This window comes from Labrus mixtus, chromosome 20 (assembly GCF_963584025.1).
Source record: "Labrus mixtus chromosome 20, fLabMix1.1, whole genome shotgun sequence".
Taxonomy (NCBI): Eukaryota; Metazoa; Chordata; class Actinopteri; order Labriformes; family Labridae; genus Labrus; species Labrus mixtus.
Genome location: NC_083631.1, coordinates 21,140,885 through 21,164,434, shown reverse-complemented (window position 1 = coordinate 21,164,434; position 23,550 = coordinate 21,140,885). Strand labels below are relative to the sequence as shown.

The following is a 23,550-nucleotide window of genomic DNA, read 5'->3' as shown; positions in this document are numbered from 1 at the left end:
AATCATTTAAGAGATGCGATACACCGCTTCAGGGATAGGGGGCGCCAAAAATCGACACAAACTGAAAGTTCCTTACAGGAGCTTTAAAGAAATTGCAAACTAAAAATGTCCAGCTTTTGAAAAAAAGTAGTTTGACATGTGAAGTATCTTGTAACAGACTTTTAAAAACTTCAAAACGTATATATTTTTTTAACAACTGCAAAGCTTTCAATCAAAACATGTCCTCAGTGATCCTCCAATCGTCTTCATATAAAAGTTTGACATGAGATTAGATTAGATTTCATTCCGGATAGAGTCTGACTGAAATATGTGGCTGTCTGCGCATGACTTTTTGGTGCAAGCATGCATGCAGCTACTGTCTGAATTGCACAAATACATCAACAACAGATCTGTACCAAAAAAATTGCCAACGCCATATGTGCAATTTAGACAGTGTGCAAAAGTTTTCAGTCAATTTTTGATAATCCAACACAGAAAATACACAATGTGGTGCATAGGACTTCTATTTTTGTTGCTGCATAAAACAAGGCATCCATATAGTTTGATTATCACACCAAAGTGTTAATTGTTGTTACCATGGCAACCATAACGGGGAGTGTCTCGGTAAGGTGGTTTTGCAGTCTGTCAGTGTGACACACATCAGGATTATACCGTTTAATTTCCTCCTCCTCTTGATCCTGTGACTTTGCCTCCCTCCGACCACTGGAGGGAGACACGCACAACAAAATCCTGCACAGATGACATCATGGACTCACCAGCCATTTTAAGCTTTAGAGGCTGAAGTATATAGTGTTCACAAACAGAGCAGAGTGTAATGATCACATCGTCATTATCTGCCCTAAAGACTTCAGTTTCTATCCAAACAGGCGAAACACATCAGCATTTTATCTGATGATGAATCAGGACATCTGTAGAGCGCAGATTACATCGACATGAGCTCGATAAGGGAGTTTATCTCATCTTTAAAACATCCAGATACATTAGACTGATCGCTTTTAGAAAACAACCGCTTAGTGCTTCTGATACTGTAGAAATATCAGGGAATATATTCAATTTAGTCTAATAAGCCCGCATGTGACACATGACGGACTATTGAATCAAAGGCATTTCATTGGTTATCACAGTGTGTGTTCATGTTACTTCTGGGAAGCAGCTTGTCAAAGATTTCGCTCCAGTGCAGGAAGAGGTGAGCTGTGGCAAAGCTAATGGAGATCAACTCCGATGAGTCAAAAGCTCTCTTGAACCACAAGATTAGGACTATAAGAACCTGATATCAGCTCGATGATGCCTACAAAAGAGTCCATGCTTTATCATTGTAGGTCATTTGATGTCAGCTGGCAACCGACCGGGGAGTCGATTTCAGCACATACACACTCTCAAAAACAAGTGAATTAAAGGAATACAATACAAAACAGCCCTTTGCCAAGATTTAAAAAAAAAAAACAAGACATAAGATAATATGTGGGAGATGATGTCTCTTGACACATTTCGGCCATATTGTGCCCTCTGTGATTGTTCTGTTCCATGCTGCACATCTGATGGTGTCATGTTAATATTGTAAAGCCATGACCACAGACTGTAAATATTAATGTTTGAAGCCTGAGTGTCGACACCCATCTGTTCCTGCAGGGGGCTCTGGAGGCTCATCGGCAGCAGCCGCCATGCTGGAAATCCTGTCTCAGACTAACTTTCAGTCGACCTAACGACAGGCTGAGAGGTGGAGCTGAGGCGGGGTTTTACGCCTCTTGACAAACCGTTACATCGCGCCCACCTGTCAATCATGTCAGCTACATGAATAACTATGGATAACAGGTATCGTTTTCAAAATCAAAACGGAGACTTTAAAAAAAAAAAAAGTGTGTACAGTGTGTGCCAGTGATGACAATAACTAATCAGACCTATTTAGTTTTTGTACCAGGCTGTAAACATGTTTATTTGTTCTGTAAAAAAAAACGCCTTTTTTTGGCTGTTGTATGTATGTGACTTCCTGTGTTCCTGGAGCCAGCCTCTAGTGGACACTCGACGAACTGCAGGACGTTGCACTTCCGCATTGGCTTCATTTTTGTTACCCCTTGGTGATGACAGATGCTCCCTTCTGCTCGCCACAATGTCATTTTCCACTTGTTCCACTCTGTCGCTTCATCCGTCAATGCGGATCACTGCAGCATCTTTTCTACACCGTGGCTTCACTTCTGAGCCCCCTGGTCCATGCACCCCTCTTTACACTGTGAGGTGCATTATGTGAACAAGAATCTCAGGGAGATTTCAGAGGCAGCCTGCTCTGATATCTCCAGGAGTGCATGTGTGGAAACAGCTCTCTGGCAGTTTTGCATGTTGATTGAACAGCTTTATAACTCTTCATTTAAGTTTGTTAAATTACTGAGATAATCTAATTTACAAGTTATAAAAAGGTATTAAAATATTGATAGATAGATAACATCCAAAAGACCAGCTCATATATCCCCTTGATATGAGATACTACATGTCAGTTTTTGCAGTGTGTACTCTGCAGCTCTCAGAGGAGATGTTATGTTGTATTGACAAGTACAGTTGTGAGTGTGATTGTAATGACAGATACCATCAAGACATGTCTGGGATTTGAGCAGCACAGTTAAAGGCGGCGTCCTGCAGGGGGGAGGGAGGGGGCCGAGCAGCAGGGTTTCCATCTCTTTACAGAAAGAAAGAGAGAGAGAGAGAGAGCTCCATTACGCCTCTCCTCCATTTCCCCTCTCAGGGGCAGAAGCCAAATGGACACATTAATAACACTCTCCATGTCTGGGGGAGCTAATGGCGCCTTGAGTGCTGATTAAGGCGGGGAAGAGTTGGGCTGGGTGGAGGCAGTGTAAGTTTCATCCTCCCTGCTGGCTGCAGCACACATCTCACACAGCTTGGATTTTTTTTTTTTTTTAAGGTAAACTGTTAATTGGATGACACCTGTGATTATTTTTCTGGAGCTCCGTTGCGTCAAGAAGGAACATGTCCCCTGTGACCGTTAAGCGCCTGTGTGAATGTGATGTTTACACTGCAAAAAAAAAGTGAATTTAAGTACGATTAATCTCTTTAGTAAAAACAATTAGAGTTTGTTCCTTTATGTCAGGCGCTTTTTATTTTTTTTTAATGAGACTAAATAAATGAACCGACTGTTTCTGAGTTAGTTAATGCTCGACACTTAAATGAGCAGCATTGGATTCAAACTGACAGGTACAAATCAAACATTTAACACATTCAGAACAGAAAGTCTACTAAAGAAATTAAGGATTTTTTTGGGTCAATCTCAAACCACTGCACACTTTTCATATTTGGGGAAAACACCATTAGTCATTTGAATTCTGTACAGTTCTACTATACCCCTAAGTCGTCTTCTTAAAGGTCCTGTGAGGAGCTTTTGGCTTGTTGTAAAAGAGACTGATACTATTAATGAAGCCTTTTTAATGATCTTGCAAGCAAACCCGACCACCCGCATAAAGACTGATTATTTCTATAAAGTAATTTCAAATATCAGAACTTGCTTTGGAGGCGTAGGTGTCAGACTTAGTCCTGAGTTCACGTCCCTGCCAGGTCCGTCAGTTACAGTTACATGTTGTTATAGTTTAAAGATATTTTTTGGTAAATCATGGATCAGATATTTTTACATATTCTTAAAAGATCTGAGGTACTTTTTCACATCTTGTGTAATGTTTCCTGACTGTTGTTTTTCTCCTTTTGTTTTGAAGAGAAGACTTTTTACAGTGTAAAGAACTGGGTGGATCTTGAATAACCGTGAATAGAAACCTACACTGCCTGTTTGGCTAGTTTTAAACGGAGGAGCCGCCTTTCAAAGAACACAACAGCAGTCCTGTCAAAGCAAGTTTATAAAGATTTTTCCTTCATAAAAGTGTGAAACACACTCACATTGTACATGGACAGCCCTGCTGTCAGGAGACGGTCAAGGGGTACAGGGGACCCTGGCCCAAGGCTCTTGGGGTGGGCCATGTAAGGGTCAATGGCTGACCCTTAAATAGCATCAACAACAACAACTTTTCTTTACTGCTGCAGAATACATTCTGTAAATATTTATATAGCTACATTTCAGCGTGTAATCTCAAACCCTACACCCTTCTATTAATGAGTAAATCGTGCAGAGGAAACACCAAAACATTGAGATTTGACTAGTACATTTGAGATTCCTTGATGATACTCAGGGTGCCAACGAGCCAGAACACAACGAGAACAAGGAAATAAAAGAAGCAGAGAAATAAAATTCAGGCCCAAAATATATGGTGAAGAAGAACAAAGTATGACCCGCAAAGCTGAAAGTGCTGACTAACGTTTTAGCAGCATTAGCATGTTCATTTAGCTAGATTTTAAAGCAAAACACAGTGCCATGCTCCGCTTTGTATCCTATATGCTGTCGTATTGCAAAGGAAAAACGGGCAGCTTTGACGCATAAGCATCATTCCTTCATGCTGACCTGTACATAAACGATAGATTTTGAATAAATAAGACAAACTGCATTATCACAGGGCAGTTTTTAGAGATTGGAACAAAGTCTGTAGGTCTGTCCATGTTCCTCCAGAGTTGTTTTCCGCCTGGAGTCAGAAGGTGGATTCTTTAATCTCCTGGGATTAGTCAAATGTGCTCCTGCTCGTGCCTGGGATTGGAGTTATCACACACATCCTTCACCTTAGGCAAAAAACCTCCAGAGCTTCACAGTGCCACAGGTTTCACAAAATTCACAGTTTCTGACGCTTCAGGGCCCGTTCACTCGTCCTCCATCATCATCATCATCGTCACGCGGCTGATTTGAAGGAGTAGAGCGTCTCAGGTACTGCTTCCTCTCGGGGGTTCAGTATCAGCTCACAGTATGCCCGTTTTGACCAGGCTGAGCTCCTCCTCGGACACCTTGAGGTTCCCCATGTACCAGAATATCCAGAACACCAGGCTGAGGAAGATCAGCAAAGGGCCGGAGAAAACGAAAAAGTCCCAGAAACTCAACGGGGCGAAGATCCCGATGAGCAACAGGATGAGGCCGATGACATCCATGATCACGGCCAGCGACAAGAAGAAGATGGTGTACCCCCCTTGCTCCTTAGCCATGTTGAGGTGAGACGAGGACAGGTGGATGTTGTCTGAAGCACCTGGCAGGAATGACAGCGAGTCCTATCTTTTTTTTCTAAAGCATTCCACTTTCCACACACACCCTACATTTCTGTCATAGCACAAGATTTAGAGGCAAGACTGGAATCTTACCACAACAATGGGCAGTGCTCATTAACAGTCGCTGAAAAGCCCAAGAGTCCATCCTCATTCCTCTGCAGGCCTGACTTGTTTTGAACCCTTTGTGTCATTAACGTGACACATTGAGCGTGTTGTGTGTTGCCAACATGACAGATTTATGCACATATATTTCATAATCAGCCTCCACTGAGCTGCTGTTAACACAAAGATAAGCCTGCTGTTATTTATGCACCCCCCCCCCCCCCTCCCCCTCAGATCTTTTTTTGTTCTGCTAATGAAACCAAAAGATTCTTAAGAGGCATCAGTGTGCTGCATCTCTTATCAGTATTGTTCAACAAATTCCTCTTGCACGGCGAGACCTTTAAACATGTTACCTGCGGCGTTTAAAGCAATTACAGATACCAACATGAATCTGTGCGGCAGCTTTTGAGTTTCAGGCCGACATATCGGTGTTAGTTCGATGAAGCTCGATTCTAAAACTCCATATTCTTGAAGGTGGGACGTGTGTAAAACATAAGGGTGACCCCAGAAATAATCACGGAGATCATTCCCTTCCGCCTACATGGGGGTGCTCTGTGTCTACACTTACATAGGTTTGTCTGTTTTCTCCTGATGAATCATGACTCGTAGTCTATCTTGGTATAAATATCCACAAATAATCATTTTAAAGCAATTCTGAAAGTAACTCGTACTTTTGTTCAATCTCCTCAGTAGAGCCTGACCGATTCATCAACCAGCCGATAATATCGGCCGATATCCAGTGACTATCGATATCGGCTGATTTTATAACATATATGCGCAGATATTCATTCACCTGTCAAATGTCTGGCTGTCACCAGCAGAGGGCGCTATATGGACTAAAACAAGCATCATAACTCTCCAGAGTGTCAACAAGTACATGTGTTGTTGTTTTCCAGTGTGAGAGTGTTTGACAACTGCATTTGAGGCATCAACACAACACATGTGTTTATCTACATCTATATATCCCTACAGATCTAACATAGATCTAAGAAAGATATCGGCCGATTTATCAGTAACTGATTTTTTTGTCTCTCCAATATCGCTACCAGAATCGGCCCCCAAAATCCCATATTGGTCAGGCCCTGAGAGGAATCTTCAGCATATCCTCGTGCAATTGGTCATGTATAGATACATCAGAACAGGGGCGGGCACCTCCTTTCAACTCAGCCTCTCATTGGCCATTATAGGCTGGGGAACAGTGATTGGAAGGTCGTGATTGGCCAAAAGGAGATGTCAATCAGAGGTGAGTGTACGGCCGCGGTTTTGATGTATTGCAGTTGAAAACTTTCATCCATAAAGATTCATTATTACAGAAAATCCAGTGGGTGAAATCAGGGAATAGTGGTGCCAAACTTGAGACAATCTGTGGATGTAATGTGTTTGGTTTTAATCTTTCACTGGATTTGGATCGTGGAGTCGTTTAATAATCAGGACAGGAAGTTTCCATTCACTTTTACAGTTGACTTCTACTCAAAACTATCATCATATTTACACATCACAATGACATTTTGACATGTAAAAAAATGTAATTTGCACAAGTGAAAACTAAATCACTGTAAACATGGTTTGCATATGACTCTCCCACTGAGCTCATTCACATCTGGTAATATATTAACCCATAATCATTTCCTTTTGCTCTGCCGGGTGGATACACAGCGTTCAAGTGATCGTTAATAGTCCCCTCTGCATGCCTCTCTTTGACAATCACACCTTTTGTCACAAAGAGGAAACGCGTAATGGAAACTTCTCTGTGAGCAGCTTGTTTGAACAGTCAAGCTGCTGCTGTTTGCCTCCGCTGTGCGACTTTTTATTGCTCACTGTAGCAGAGAGAGGATTGTGTTGTATTTACTGTAACGTCGCCACCTGTTTGATTAGAGGGCATGTAGGCTGTCAGTCAGGCAGACGCTGCCTTTGTTTGAGGTGAAAACAGGTCGGGGCGGTGGCATTTGCATAAGGTGCGACTCGGATCAGAGGTCTCGGGCGACTTATCCAAACGCATAAGAACATGTGCTAAAAAAAAACCTCTCAGCAGATATAAAGTGAGACATGCAGGAACCAGGGTTTTCCCATGATCCTCTGTTGAGGACTTTGTGGTCTGTTTACCCAACAACCACACCGCAAACACAAACCAGTCGGACCAGTGTTTGTTTCTTTGACAGCAAATGAAAAGGGCCACTTGACTTTTCTATCAGCTGGCAGCTTTAACGTGTGTGTATAAATAAAAGAAATTAAAGAATAAAAGAAAATATGCATGAATAAAAAGGTACATTTTTCTTCTTGGATGACACAACAGCTTTTCTGAGAATTTTTGAAATTGAGTTTTTAGACAACACCTTTTATTCTTTTTACCTCTCTCTCTCTCTCTCTCTCTCTCTCTCTCTCTCTCTCTCACTCTCAGCATCACAGATAAACCCGAGCTAACTAGCAGCTAAATCATAACTAATATTCCCCGGGCTCAGCTGAAGGTCTGCTAATAAACTCCTGCCGACGTTTCTCTCATGATAGGAGGGTGAAGACGGATTTAAACAGGCTTCCCTTCTGTTGCCATGGTGATTAAGGATGTTGTCTTGCCATTATGTGCAGGCACAATGAGGGGAAAACATTGCTCATCTGCAGGAACAAAAACAGGCTGTAATGGCTCCAACATAATCCTTCTTGTTTACCACGGACAGGATCAGATTGTAATTCTAAGTGTCTGACAACATTACATGAAGGATTCTTAAAGAGGTGAAACTTTTTGTTTAAGAGGAAGATGTTTCTAAAAGCAGTGGCAGCCGTCACATCGCTCTTTCAAAGCCACCAGACAAAAACACAGATTATATCTCGCAGGACATGGAACATGTTGGTCTACTCCTGATTCAAATGGTGTTTAAAACGAATATTTCATTGGACCGCAACCTGGTCACACAAAACCAAAATGATCCAATCATTAGTTTGATTGAGCAAAATTCTGTTTATTAAAATGCACAACCGACTCAAAAGATGAAAGTTCCTAAAACAAGATAAGAACTCAGAAACATGAGGTGATTAAAGCTATGCAGTTAATCTTTCTTTATGTGCATCATTTATGTGCTAATTACCTGACAAAATTGCTGTAAATGTAATAATAAATGTATAGCTGTATATATATATATATATAGGCCTATGGACACTTTGGGACGTCTTACTGTCCCATGGCAGGCTATCCAGACCAGGAGTGCAAATAAAAGCTTTAAAGCAGCTGTTAGAAGAGACAAAATGTACATTAAATACAAATACATATTAAAAGCAAACAAAAAAAATGTACAAACAACTACAACATGTGATGTTTTCAGGTCCACGATTTGAAAAATAAGAAATGTCTACGACCGCATTTTAAAGATTCTCTAAACATTTGAAAATGTTCATCAATCAGTCTTTCTTTCCTTCTTGAATAAAACTCAAATCTTCACATATTTTGACCACTTTCACATCCAGCTTACCGGAAGTGCTCCGACTCAAAGTCTCCTTCAGTGAAATGATTTTGACTGATTTTTTTGTGGATAATTTGCTTTACAAATCACTTTGAAAACTATAAGGGCAATATGTGAAATTACAGGACATGAAGGCCTCATAAAAGAATCAAATTCTAACTGGAAAAAAAAGAACGAGGCTTCTTGTTTGGGTCAGCAGCAGACAGAAGGGGAATCAGCCCTAAAAAAATCCTTCAAGAAATCTTCTTTAACAGCCATTAACTCCATTTAATGAAGGCTGACAAATGTTAAATCCCTTTAATTCGTGCAGTAGCATCCTTCATGTAATGTTGGAGTCTTTGCTGCAGAGACAGCAGATACTCGTGTTCATAAAAGCAGATATTTAAATATGAAGTTCAGAATCTTGTTTTCTGTCTTCTTCTTCTGCCTCCACTTTCTTCTTCTCGCCATCCGGGGAGTCATGACTGCCGTCGTAACCTCCGTTGTCGTAAACTGTGGACCTGCCCCAGGTGACCCTGCTGGCTTTGTGCGGGGATGAGCCCACCTGGCTGTCCTCTTCGTCGTTTTCCCGGACGCACTTTACGCGCTCCTCTCCCTTCAGCTTTTGGCTCAGCCTCTCGGACAGCTTCCGCGCCAGACGCACGATCGTGCTGCCCCTCTTCTTCGAGCCGTCATCCACGGACACCGGCACGTTCCCGACGTACCACATGAGCCATGGCCCGAGGCTGAAGAAGATGATCAGGGAGCCCGTGTAGATCAGAAAGTCTCCGTAGAAGCGGCCTTCGATGCGCAGGTTGGCGAATATCCCCACGAAAAGCAGAACCAGGCCGATGACATCAAACACGACGGCGAATAAAAAGAAAGGCACACAATGTCCGATACACCTTAACGGCTCCATGGTGACCACATTACAGCTGATCTACGCTTTGTATAACGGGAGGATGCTTCATCCGGTGTGTAGTGTACCTGAGGAGGCAGCGCACCTGGAGAGCCCCGCCTCAAAGAGAAGATAAACAAGGAGTCTCCCCTCAGGCTCAGCCAGTGTAAACACACACACACGTACACACACACACACACACACACACACACACACACACACCTACGGGCACAGACTGTTTGTGTTTTCATTATTTCAAACCTGCAGTAAACCGAATAGACTGAAATCCTGCAGGTTCCAGTCTTCAACACCAGTGAGGGGATGCAAATGATTCACAGCTGACAGGGCGTCATTTGTCATGCAAATTGATGCTCAGACACACAAAGTTGCTGCTGACTCAGCATGTTCTCAGCTCTGTTTGTAATGCAAACGTAAAGGCCTATTAGAATCAGCTTCATATGGAAGCAGTACATTTTGCTTTCCAATCGATATTAAAAAAGGAAGTAATCTTCAGAAAAGGTTAAAGGGGTGATAATGGATTTGAAGTGTCTAAAAATGTAAATTCTGTTTTGGGCGTTTTTTGTTTTTGGATTTTGAAAATTTCAAAAAAATCAGAGAATCGGAAAAAGTACTTTGAGTTTTCTGTTGTATCTTTCATCTCAAGAAGTTCACTGGTTTACACAAGTCTTTGCGGACATGCATCCGTAAATTTGACTCAGTTTTCCCGAGTCATTTCCAGACGTTTTCTAGAGATCTTGACTCAGCCGTGCAGTGACCTCAGGAAGACATGTTGGTTTCCTGGTGATAAAGGGGTTCATTTCTCAAGAATATGAATACAATCAAATCATTATCTTGAATAAAACAGCATCTTTGTCCTGAGTGTACAAGATAAATAAGTCGAGAGCTCCAGAAAACAACCAAAATGTACAAAATGTACCTAGAAGGAGGACAAAAGGAGTTAAATGAAATGTTTGGAGTTTGCCGCTTTTTGGATGCATGTCCTCTGAGGGCTTCTGTAGTTTTATATCAAGATTTGATTACATTTAATTTCTAACGTCTCATGAGGCTAGATAAACATTTTAAACAGGCTATACTTATTCAGTTGTTACATTTGAACAAATGGATGTGATGACTCCACATATCTAAAAAATACATAAAAAAAAGAATACAACTTTGGAAATGATTCCACACAGCGCTCAGGACGGAGTACGGTACATACCTCGGATACTTTGAGCACTATCTGAGTCTTGCACACACTTGTGGGTGAAGAGCTTTGTTTTGATGACTAAAGGGACTATGTCAGAGAAGAAGTGGTGAACAGCTTCACAGATGGGACTGCGTACTGTAAAAACAGCAGACTCAAGAAAGACTCGGGGACCGCATTCCTCCTGCAAACTCTGCACCTGACGCATGTTACATCGGTTGACCTAAAATACTTACTTGACATTGTCGAGAATGAGTGCAGACTGAATGAATGGAAGGCAGTCTGTGGCATAATCATTTAGGTATAGGCTAGCCGCTCTGAAAGGTTTTTTAATGTAGACTTATAAATAGATTAGAATCTTACATTTTGAAATGGGAGCGATATATAGAACCAGCGGTGCGGACTGAGGTGGGGAAGCAAGAGAGGCTTGGGGGAATCTTAATCCTGGATGGGTGATGGTGACCCTTAAGGAGTCAGCACCACTTTATTGCTCTCTGTGTCTTAAAATAAGATGTTCATCCTCATCAGGTGAATGTGGCTTGTTTGAAGTGTACGGAGATATTTTCAATGCAACATTTGCTAAGATGAACTTTGTGATTATATATTGTCTCCTTACATGATTTGAAATGAAAATGCATGCAGTGTAACAACCAGTAATTCAACATTATGTAACTACTGCACGCATGCAGTGGTAATCAATTTCGACTCTTCATGCAAATAAAGTCGTTGTGAATCAGACATAGAAGCTGCTTTAAATAAAATATAGCGAGCTCGTAGCCTTTTTTAAAGACAGATCGATATGTGATGTTTTATATGATGGATGCTTCAGAGCTCTGAACGGGTTAGTTAAGACTTCCTGATCGTGTTATTTGAATCTTATGAAAATTTTCCGGCCGGGTCGGAGCAGTCAAATCTCCTCTCTTTACATATGTTTAAGAAGCAAAAGCCGAGTCTCCTTCAGCGGACTCAGCTTTCCCCCCACAATAAGACGAAAGTAAACAGGGGGGGAATTATAAGCTCTCATAACTTTTAATTATTCATGAATTGGCATATAGTGTAGCACACAGCATTAGGAAATCCCCCATGTCCACTCCCCCCCCCCCCCCTCATAAATATTCAGAAGGACGCGCCTGCTTTCAAGTATCTGCACTAAATTGTGTGTAAGTAATAAGCACACTGTTGTCCTTGTGCTTGCACCTTTTTTTTTTTTTTTTCCTTTTTTTTTTGTTTTATCGATGCAAATGTTTTCATGCACACTTGGGACGGAGATAAGTGCACCAAATCCTGCAAGAATCAATCAAATAAACGTAAACGTCACCACAATGAGTCTTCAAATAATTTCGCTCCATGCCGGAAAAAGGAAATCGTCTCACTCCAGTGTCTGCAGTTTTTTTTTTTTTTTTTCTTTCTCTCGTCACAGGTTGAACGTGGGCTGCCTGTGGTAATGGAACGGCTTCTTCGTGTTCGACAGCTTCCTGTTCTCCTTGGTGATGGGGATGAGGACCACGCCCACCACGAAGACCATCATGCCGATGGAGAGCAGGGCGGGGCCCAGGATGTTGGTCACCTTCCTGCAGTGTCCGGCGAAGTACAGCCCGCTGATGATGATGCCGCACGCGAGGAAGCTGCCCCCCGTGGACATGAGGTGGATGGGGAACCAGAAGACCTCCCACTTGTCCTCGCTCGGTCGGGGGTTCTCCTTGGTCCAGGCGGACTCGCTGTGCGCCAAGCTGAACACCGTGGACTCTGTGCGGCTCGGGGGCGTCAGCTGGTCCCGGGACTGGGAGAGGGAGCACTCTCCCAGGGGGATGTTCTCTGGGCTGCCTGGCATGGCCTCCTGGAAGAATCTGAGGAGGGGGAGTGGGGGAAGAATCACACATAAACACTTGACAATTTCCAGACTTTCAGGTCCTGAATTTTCCCAGAGATGACTTTTACACTTTTACCCTTTTTTTCCCCTACAACGGGAGATCGTCTGTTTTGGGAAGTCCAAAGAACATGCAAAATCGTTCACTATCTGTTGCTTTGTCTGCCATTTCTAAGGCGTCTTTCTACGCCATGTCCTGCCTCTCGAGACCCTCCCACGCCCCCACTCCCACATCACCCTCCACACACACACTTCTCTCCAACAGGGAAGGGATCCAGCTTCGAGGTGCATATGTGAACAGGCAACTCAGGGAGATTTCAGGGGCATCAGCCTGTCTCTGAAACGTTCCAGACATTTTCAGGAGTGCACAATGTTTAAAAAAAAGTGCCGAGCATGCAAGAAAGAGGAAGAGTGTTCAGTGATACAGACACCGGAGGCGAGCGGTAAAGAGTATAAAGCAGAGAGGACATCACCCTGCCCCTTCGCCCACTGTAAATGTTCTGGACTATTATCTGCTGCATTCACACGTCAGCTCATATCAATCATATCGATTTCTTCTTTTTTTTACTTGAGGGCTGGAAGGAAGAAAGTCTGCTTAGAGTTGAGGTGAACGGATTTGAACATAAACCGTATGTGTCCGAACACGCAGCTTAGCTCAGTAACGTCTGGTAATAAAGAGTATGAATTGGAGCTTTCCAAATGGATCATTGATGCAGAGCATGTGTGAAAGGGGCTAAACTGTCTGAGTCGTCTCTACACTTCTGGTACATCACATGATACATAAAAACACGTGTATGTCTCAAAAATGTGCATGACTTTAAACTTCAATTCTTGAGGAATCATAGAGGCAATCGCTACTTTTCAAAAACTGCAGGAAGTTTAAGAACCACTTAGATATTCAGGATCTAGATTTAGTCAGAGGAGCTTCATTTCATCCCCAAAGGTTCCACGGCAGGGCGAGTTTATTCATAGAGCACTATTCATGTGGAGAGCAATTCAAAGTGAGTTAAAAACACAACATTTCTAACATTAAGTGCATTAGAAGACGTGGCATGCCTGGAGGGTAGTACTCTCTGAAAGTGCAGGGACTTGGGGTGCAGGTTTGGCTCAGCAGACGGGAGCGTTCACCCTTTTGTACAGAGGCTACAGTCCTCATCACGGCGGCTTTGGGTTTGTCATCCCCCACACTATCCTCCTTACATTCCCTGTCTCTGTAAAGGCCAAAATGACCCCCCCCCCCCCCCCCCCCGCCCCCACACCACCACCACCAACAACAACAAAAGCAACAACAACAAAAAACGTAGGAAGTACATCGACCTTAGGATGACACGCACTGATCATTTTGATGCAGCATTCAGAACCCTTTTTGCAGAGTCAGCAGAACGATTTGCTTTATTTTACGGGTATTCAACGTGAGGTTAGACTTCAGCGCGTACAGGAGGCGACTTCAGGCTTCAGGATCCTCTGAATTCTTTTTTTTTTTAAAATAACTTCTAAAAGTGAATAAAAGTATCCGTTGGATTTTGTGGAAACACAGCAAATGATGGAAAAACAGAAAAATGTAAAGTTGATCAAAAATGTAACGAGAAATCAAAGAGGCATGCTTTTAAATGAGTTGTTGTTGGAACATTTCTTTCATGTTCCAAAGTGCACACAGCACATCAAACTAAAAGATGTCTTTGACAAATGAAGTGTGCGAGCTCTTTAGCTAACTGTCCTGCAGAGAAACTCGATCAGGACGCTTGTGTTTTATCATGTAGACCAAATGATCACAAAATCATCCTTAAGTTGTTGTCAAAAGTATTTTTTCCCCAAATGAAAATCAAACAGTAATTCTTTCTTTATCTACTAAAGTGAGTGCTGCATCTGTTCCAACCTTTTTTCTCCACATTGCTTCGTTTCTCACTGGTCAAACAAGAAGTAAACGAGCAGACACCTACCTTTTAAATCTGGATCAAGCTTTTGTTTTTTTCCTGCAAAGTCAACAATAAGCAAAAAAAATCTCTTTTTCTTTATAACCAACAGATATCATCCAAGAATCTAGAGGAGAAGCTGAACACACCGCCCGACCAGAGAAACCAGTACAACGCAGTGCTCCAAAAACCTCCACCCACCCATTCTACTCTATCTCCACCTCCTCAAGAAGAGAGTCTCTCTGACCACCAAACCCTCTTACCATCATGTACCATCGCAGGCGCTCTGTCCTGACGGCGCATCCTGAGCGAGCCTTTCCGGTCCCCCAGAGGATATCCATAAAGACCCTCAAACCACTCAGCCTGACGCCCGCCATCGCTTTTGTAAAACGATCTCAAACAAACTTCTGCGCTTCAAAAAAAGCTTGAATTCCCCCCCCCCCCCCCCAAAAAGAACTTTTGCACAATGAGAAGGAGGAGAAATTGGAATCGTATACTCTTTATACCGCACAAAGAGGAGACGGGGGCGAGGGCAGCGGCTGAGGAAATGACTCTTGTGTTTTGTTACAGCTGGATTGATGGAGCAAGCAATCACCCATACAGAGCCTTTCCAATACGCGCTGTGATGTGTAGGCGAAAGCATTGATCCCAAAGTGCCCCGCGGCAATTATCTGCAAGTTGTAGTTTTCTGTCCCGCTGAACATGAGATCGATGGAATCTGTGTGGCATAATGAAGCTGCGGAGAGTGAAGCAGATCTTACAGAAGTTTTGGTCAAATTCAAGATGTTTATTGTTGCTTTACACGATTCAAGGCCGGGGCCCTCGGATTCACAAAGAGACGAGGTGGAAGGAGTGGGGGGGGGGGGGGGGGGGGGGAGTTGCTGCAATGTGACACCGCCGCCTTCATTAAACTGCCCTCTTATTACATCTGTGTCTTCGTTTCGCTCTTTCTGCAAACACGAGTGTCAGTGTGCGACCATCGATCTGCAACATGAGCTCACTCTTCAACACGATTACGCTCTCTCCGGAGAGACCCCCGAACCCGACTCCCCCCCACCCCACCCCCCGCCCCTGTAACTGCTCCTTGTACTCAGTAAACACTGAGGCTCCCTGTCTCGTCTCATTACTGCTGTCATCTGTTTAGGATGCAACTTCCTGCTCTGCAACAGTGATCTGATTGAACCTGCCCAGTGCGTTGCAATGAGCCACATGAGCCACCAGAGGGCAGTGCTTGCACATTGCTTTTGGAAGCGGTTTCCCTTCATAGCCGTATCATTAACTCTTAGTGGAATCTTTTCACAGCAGAATAAGCTAATTAATGGGTTAATTCAGTGTTTTTTACTGATTACTTAACAGGCTGCGGTTCATTCTGACTGCGCCGTATAGATCAGTGTCTTTTATCTTCTTTTTTTTTGGCAGCCACATGTGAGAAATTAATCAGCCATTGCGTGTAATGTGCTGCAGTATCTCGTGATTATGATGGGGCCTAATTCTCCTTAATGGTCCATTTAAGAGGGTGGGGTCCCGTTCACTTGATCACAGTCATCTGAGGAGGTTTAACAGGAGGAGGCGGAGGAGGAGGAGGAGGAGGTGGAGCTGCAGAAGTTAATGTAAATGTGTTTGAGGAAGATCAGACTGAAAGATACTTGGTTTATATCAGGAACAATGTTTAAAAAAAAAGAGGATTATAGAGCCATTCGAGAATTTTAGTAAAATTCAGGACTTCATTTTGCATCTTAAATGGACTCAACTTTAAACTGCCGCCCTGATGTTACACATTCTGGCGTCTGAATAAGTAATGTGTACAAGAAGGTTTTGTGGGTCGCTTCAGACGGGAGCAGTTAAACTGGCTGCAGCATCGTCTTTAAGGGACGTACGGCCGCTAATAGATTTTGTATTTCCCAAAAGTGACACAATTTTTTAAAAAGAGTTATTTGCTCATCGTGTTATTTTATTATGTGATGCTCTTTTTATGTCTTGTTCTGCTGTGAGCTGCAACACTCGTATGAAAGGTGCTATACAAATAAATTATTATTATTATTTTGAAGGCAGAAAACAGCCGTCGCATCGCTTTCCTAAAATCCACCAGACTCCATTTACAAAAACACTCATTTTAGGACAGAATAACAGATATTGTCCTGCTGTTTCTAAAATCACATGTTGGATCTGAACTCACTGTTTGGAGCATCAAAATCACACAACAACCCGATAAAGACAGGTTTGTTCTGTCCCCTTGTATTTACAGAGGACACTCACATGTCACAGCTGGATTACTAGACGTGTAGGTGTTTAACAGTTAAAAAGTTGAGCCCGTGTGTTTGTACAGCGACACACAGGTATCGGTCTAATCCTGTTTGATAACGCAAACACAGAGGGCTGCGCGGATTAGAGCTAATAAGCTCGGTCTTGAGTCAGCACGCCGAGTTTGTAGGTTTGACAGGTTTTCAGGACGGATTCAAATGAACTGTGGACTTTGAGGTGCCGCACACACAGACACAGACACACACTCCGGTTAAAGCCACCAGAACTAAGATGCTCTAACAACTCCAACCGTTGCTGTTTTTTTTTTCGAGGCTATGGATTAAACAGAAAATAGTTTTCAGCCAAATGAAGCCCCCCCTCCACACAGAGGCTCATTAGCTCGTTAGCTCGTGAGCAAATATCAATAAAACCTTCCACTTATACACACTCGTCTGCAGACAACAACACATTTCAGGTAATACATCACTGATTTATTAATACGCCAAGCCCCCTTTTTCTGTACAAGTGACCTTGGAAACTAATTAATCTGCTTTGCATATTTACAGCTTTTTGTGAGTAATCCTTTGGGGAAAAGTATTCAAACAGCTGAAGCATCAAGGTTTGTCAGCCGTGGAAATGTAGAGAGATCTGCGGGATTCATTTCATCCATCGAACAACGTCTTAAAAAGAAAAAAAACATCAGTGAGAGAATTTTTAATGAAGTTATTATATATTAACTCAGGACTACATCCAAACCACACCTGACACGCCTACTTACACCGAGCCATCCCACTCCACCCTGTTTGTCTCAGATCGTCAGCCCACCCTCCCTTCCCTTCCTCTCATCCATTCACCCTCCTTCCTCATCCCTTCATCTCGTTGGTCTAACTCTACGGCACAGTCTGGGCCGTGATCAGGCCGTGTCTGGCTGCAGTATAGGTTACAAGCCCCGCCTCTTTCATGTTAGCTGATTGGACATAAGGCAAACTTTAAAAAATTAAAATAAACGTCAGATATTTTTTTCCTGCTGTGATTATCACGCTGATTTCTACTTGCATTCATTTGAAGGAGAAGCACATTTTCAATAAGTTATTTGATGCTTTAAAAAAAGTGTATAAAGCCCTGATTGACAGGTGAGTTGACAAACGGGACTCCTGCGGGGTTCTGTAGTGAATTAGCGGAACGGAGAATACACGACAAACTCAAACCTTTTGGAAAAATCAACACAATGCTGATGATACTGTGCTAATCATGCAGGAGATACAATGTTGATATTAATGTTTCTAGGTCATGGATGTGCTTTGGTGTGATTTCTGTTTTTTTCCTATAAATGAATAAAAATCTTCTTTCCAGTAAGTTGCATTAAGTATCTTTTCTAAAACGAGAGGAAAGTGAAGGCATGTTTTAATCTCTTGCATCTTGCATGCATTGCTTTGATGAGCGCTCTAACATCCATGTTTAATAAAACACACATCCATGCAGTGTATCCAGAGCACATAAGACATTCTTTCAGCAGTTAAAAGGAAAGTTACGTGTGCCCCGGCCCCCGGTGGACCTTGGGCCTTGGTGACGTCAATGGCTGCTCTGTTCCCCCCCCCCCCCCCCCCCGCTGTGTTGTGTCAGAGTCAGAGATGACGAGCAGCGCTAATAGATGCTGTGGCAAAGAAAAAGGCACGGATAATATAAACAGATCAATATTTCAACCGCAGCACATTTCCTGTCTGATAATTGGGCTGATGAAGTGTGTAAACTCCTGTGGATCTGACGGTTCATGCTCTGTTTTATTACTATTAGAGGGTGTAGTTCTCAGCTCTGTTTTATTACAGGGTGTAGTACTCAGTTCTGTTTTATTAATATTAGAGGGTGTAGTTCTCAGTCACAGAGGAGTAATGCGCTGATAACATATATCAGTGTAGCAGGCAGTTTTAAAGCACCCCCACACGGCCGTTTTGGACACCCCTCGGTTTGCCAGGCAAACTGCAAACCAACAGGTGTTGCAGGGATGGAAGCGGGGAAGAGAACTTGTTCTGATAGAGCTGATTCTACCCGACCTTTGCATTTTTCTAATAAGCTCCACGTGGTAATACTAGAATAAATATTCTACACACTTCTTTTTTTTTTTTTTTAAATGGACAGAGATAAGAACGCAGAAAGATTTTCAAGACCGATGCAGAGCTGGCTAAACACTGAAGCTTCCGTGTCCCAGATATGGCAACCTGCGTGAGCATTGACTCTAGGGAGGAGGGGGAGGAGGGAAGACATCTCTCGCTACTCTTTTGAAATTTTTTTACTGCACTACCAATTTTAAACACTAGGGGCCAGATTTACTAAAGGTTTGCGTGTCTTAAAACGTGTGCAAACTTGATACCACCAGCAAAACAAGTGCTATCTGATCTACTAACGGCGCGCAGTGAGGATTGCGTCTTTCAAATGAGCAAAACAACACGCATGTCCATTTAGTACGTTTGCCTTAATGAATATGCACTATGGGGCGTTTCTGCCCTAACGTGCAAAACACTGGGAGGAGAAAATGCAAACAAGTTAAGTTAGTACACGTATTGTGATTTACCAAACCTGACAAAAATTGCGGTGACTATGACGGTGTCTGAATTTAACATCTTTGAAAAGAACGTGCTAACCCAGGAGACCAGTGTTACGCACAACAGGCTGCTGTTATTGTAGTTAGGAGGAGACATAGGCACAACAAAAGAAGGCATAAAGATCGCGTTTTTCCCCACAAGTGTTTACATGTTTCAAATGACAGAAAAATAAATGGCATGTATTTATTTTTTAATTTGATTCAATATTCTAATCGTTAAGGAAGAGAAACACCATGATTACACTACAGGCTATTGTTGCCAAAGCCTACAGCCAAACAAAACTGAACATCCACAGCCTCTGCATTCTATAGAATTTCAACATTGACATTTATGTCTTCCTATTTCCCTCTTTTCGCCAACATTATATTTTAAACTGGGATTTTCCTTTTTCTCGGGTCGCGCGTCTCTCCCACAGCTCGCACCTCCTGCGCAATGTATGACACTTCATTCTTAAGATTAAGGGAAGAAAAGAGAGGCCCTGTTTAATGCCGAGGTTTTCTTATAACCAACATTTTCTTTGTAATATTCAGATTTACCTCCTATGACTCGAAAGTATTGTGCGTTTATTTGCCTCTCCCAGTGATACCTATTTTGCGCTTGCAGTCATCCTGCTTTCTGTCCAAAGCACATTTTCTAGTCGATCACCTGCAAAACGCCCACCAACCAAATGTGCAAACTTTTGGAGTGAACACGCAATTTAGTACTCTTTAATTGGGAGCTTAGTAAATCTGGCCCTAGGTGTCAGAGTTACATATTGCTCCATTAATAGTGCTGATAATTTAAGCCCACTGTTGGAACAGAGGGGCTGCTTTACTTGCAGATCTCCTAGTGCAGCACAAGTGCTTGCACCAGTCCTGCACACTAGAAGGACTCTGGGGACTCAGATTGCTTCAGACCAAGTAGAAAGAAGGTATGCTCATAACCCCAAATCATGAATTATAAAGCCAAAGCAGTATTCACTGATCTTCACACATTTCACACGTTTTCAGAAAGTAGATCATCAACAAATAAGAGCAGCTTTTAATTACCATAGCAAAACAATTCAGCTTCAGAATTTCTCAGTTTGTCCTCTAAATTGCATTGTTTCTTCCCATTTTTTGGTGCTCTGGATTGTGTTTTTCTCTTATGCATGCAGCGAGAAATGATTCATGCACGCTGAGAAAAAAAAAAAAGAAGCTTCAAAGACTCTCTTTTGTATTCAGCGACAAGGACAGAGTTTTAGAAATAACATGCATTTCAAAAAGCCACTAAAAGAGGTAAAAGTGGCAGACGTGACCCGGAGGAGTCCGCCTTGCTTCCCTGACTCTCGCTGCTGGGTCTGCATGAACACGATGCTTCACTCTGAATTAAAAGGACGCTTCCTTTGATGACAGAGACTGTCTCTGCATATTACTGAAAGCGTGTGATTTTCACACTTGAAATGAATAATTTGACGATATCTCTTGAACGTTATCTAATAATGAGTCTGTAGTGAGTCATGTGTTTGTCCCATGTTGAAGAGAAATAAGGCGCTGTGGAGCCTTGAGACAAAAACACAACAGAGAATAAAAAAGATTGGTGTGGTTCAAGATGTTCAGAGGGAAACACTGTTTTGTGTTTTTGATGTTGACCAGATTGATTTCTTGAATATAAAACGACTTTCTCGGCTTCATCAAAGAGAGTCAGACATGCCAAATGTTTATAGAAGACAAGAACTTTCATTTTTTAACACCTGGTGTTAAAGTCCTGCTGTACACACTTTCAGTAGAGGCCTGCACAGACATACTGTATAATAGACCGGGTAGAATCAAGTCAATAAGCTTTAAATGGAAGTGCTTTGGTCGATCTAAGCAGCTTGAACGATGTTTGAGAGAGAACAGGTGTGGTATAGATTGTGTTGATGCTCTCTAAGAGATCTATAAGAACCTAACTCAAGTACAAGTCTCAAGGTAGAACTCAGGAAAATTCTGTTTTGACCAAGCGGCAACCTCCCGCTCTTGAAAAATGAAGCCAATCCTGCAGTTCGTCGAGTGTCCACTAGAGGCTGGCTCCAGGAACACATCCATTGTTAACAGGACTCATGATGATCAAATATTGAAGAACAACATAAATGAGATTTAGAAAATGATTGTGCTTTGAATTGTGTTATGACATTTCACAAGTCTTCTTCTTGTTGCTAATTTGCTGTGCTAAGCATTTTTCAGAAATGTTTTTGTGTTTCCCATTTCAGCTTTAGATGTGACAACATGTGAGTGTTCAAATCTAGTTTCTGCTGCCACCTTGTGGCCAAACAGTATATCGTCGCTGCTCTATTTTGTTGATATTGTTTCTACATGTTTTCCTTCAAACAGTCTGTTCCTGTTATTTTGATTCATTGTGTAGAAGTCAAGAACACTTTGCTTCTTTTCATTTAGGGGCTTATTTTTTTCTCTGTAGTTAAAAATTCAAAAGTATTTTTCCAGGAAAGAAAGATCTCTTATTTAAAAAGAAGGAATATTTGGACTAGGTTAGACACTTAAAAAGTTATGACGAGGGCACAAGGTGATTTCCAGGATTGGAAACAGCTCTCTTTGTGATGGACAAAGCAGATAAGGTGATACAGGATCAAGCCCCGCCCACATCATGTTGAATGCCATCAAGAGGAAACCCAAGGACAAGGATGTCACAGGTCTGGACAGTTATTGATAAAAAGGTGACCTTCTCATACAGAAGCAGAGAGCAATTAATTGAAGAGTCGATATATAAAGATTTTTCCCCGCACCCATAGAAGTCAAAAACGAGAAGATACGGCTGCAGACAGGGGAAGAATGTGCTGGGAATAATGAAACTTTAAAGATGTCATCCACAATAACGTCAATTTTTAAAAAATGTGTTAAAGGGCGTTCTCGAAAGGCAAGAATGAATAATGCTTTTCAGAATCTTTTGGGATTTGATCTCCATGGCTTGTTGCAGAAAAGGTTTGGTGATTTAATAAAAAGAAAAAAAACGATAGAAAACAGAAAGACACTCAAAAAACTTTGAAGTCTCTGAAACCCTGAGGCGACCGAGAGACCGCTTGCAACCCCTTCACTAAAAAAACGTCCATCCTTCTTTTTGTGTGATCCACTTAGAGGCAATAAAACTCTGATGATGTCAGGTCCGAATCACAGTCGAGAGCTTTCGGTTCGAGGTTACAAACCAGGTATAAAGCAATATACCGCGAGTTATGAGTGTGCTTCACAAGAGAGACTCTGACATCTAATTTCAGATACCAAGAGGGCCGCGGCTTCTTGAACCATGGGAAATAAGAGCAATCTAGCCGAGGTCAAAGGGATGAAGACAGTGCAGGATATATCCCTGCCTGTATATACAGCTCAGATTCCACAATCAGCGCTCCATAATGGCCTGGGTTTCCATCGCAACCAGTTTTTTTTTTTTTTTTAAAGCTGCAAAGCACAAGTCTGTCTTTGCGGAGATCACAGGTCAAGGCTCAGCCATGTCACACCTTTGATGGAGAAACCCTCCAGTCGATTTAATTTCTAAGCTGGCTCGGGTTCCTTTTGAAATGCTAATTCCCCTCAGAGCGGCGAGGACCAATCAATTCTATCGATCTGAACGTCCGTCAGCTGTACGGAGGAGATCCAGCGCTTGTGTGGACTCAGTATTTGACATCCCTTCATGCCCTTGCGGACCTTCATATTTTGTGTGTACGCAGAGCAGCCTCGCCGCTAAACGCTCGATGACACTTTGATGGTGGAGGCGCTACAGATGTTCAGGGCTAATCAAGATAAATGGGAGGCCTTTTGTAGCAACGATGTAAGTCGATACGCCGGTCCTACTCAGACACCTGGAGAAACTCCCTGTGGAGTGCAGACGCCGCCACAGACTGCGGATTTTCTCAGAGGCTACAGATCAGGATTCTCACAGCAATTAGGAAGTTAACTTTGCGCCTCGGTCCTGCAGCTTCAGCTTAAAAGACACTTCATGTCCCAGAATTCAAACCCAGAGGTGAATTTAGGACCTGATTCCTCACCACGCACTTTGATTTGAACGCAGTAATCTGTGTCAGGTCATCACATTCCCTCAATTCTTTTAAATCCCTTCTTAAAACGTACTTTTACAGACTTGCTTTTATGTGATGTCGTCTTCTTAATGTCTTTTCTTACTGGTTTTACTATTTTTATCTTCTTTTACTTCTTA

General features: G+C 42.4%; 2 protein-coding genes and 1 long non-coding RNA gene across 4 annotated transcripts in view; all 3 read right to left on the bottom strand.

Moving 5' to 3' along the window:
* LOC132995757 (uncharacterized) overlaps window positions 1-23,550 on the bottom strand; it is a 150,711-nt gene that overhangs the window by 18,154 nt on the left and 109,007 nt on the right. The gene's annotated exons all lie outside the window — the stretch shown is intronic.
* Window positions 8,611-9,957, bottom strand: LOC132954462 (transmembrane protein 238-like). Its single transcript, XM_061027015.1, has one exon. The coding sequence runs from the start codon at window positions 9,586-9,588 to the stop codon at window positions 9,073-9,075; it is 516 nt and encodes a 171-aa protein (XP_060882998.1). The 5' UTR covers window positions 9,589-9,957; the 3' UTR covers window positions 8,611-9,072.
* LOC132953934 (phosphoinositide-interacting protein-like) lies at window positions 11,857-15,204 on the bottom strand. 2 transcript variants are annotated; one of them, XM_061026323.1, is made up of 2 exons: window positions 14,815-15,204; window positions 11,857-12,618 (listed from the first exon to the last, which is right to left on the bottom strand). In XM_061026323.1, exon 2 carries the CDS (start codon window positions 12,600-12,602, stop codon window positions 12,186-12,188), a length of 417 nt encoding a protein of 138 aa, XP_060882306.1. In that variant the 5' UTR covers window positions 12,603-12,618; window positions 14,815-15,204; the 3' UTR covers window positions 11,857-12,185. The 2 variants fall into 2 exon arrangements, with proteins under 2 accessions (XP_060882306.1, XP_060882305.1); XM_061026322.1 differs by lacking the exon at window positions 14,815-15,204 and adding an exon at window positions 14,579-14,737.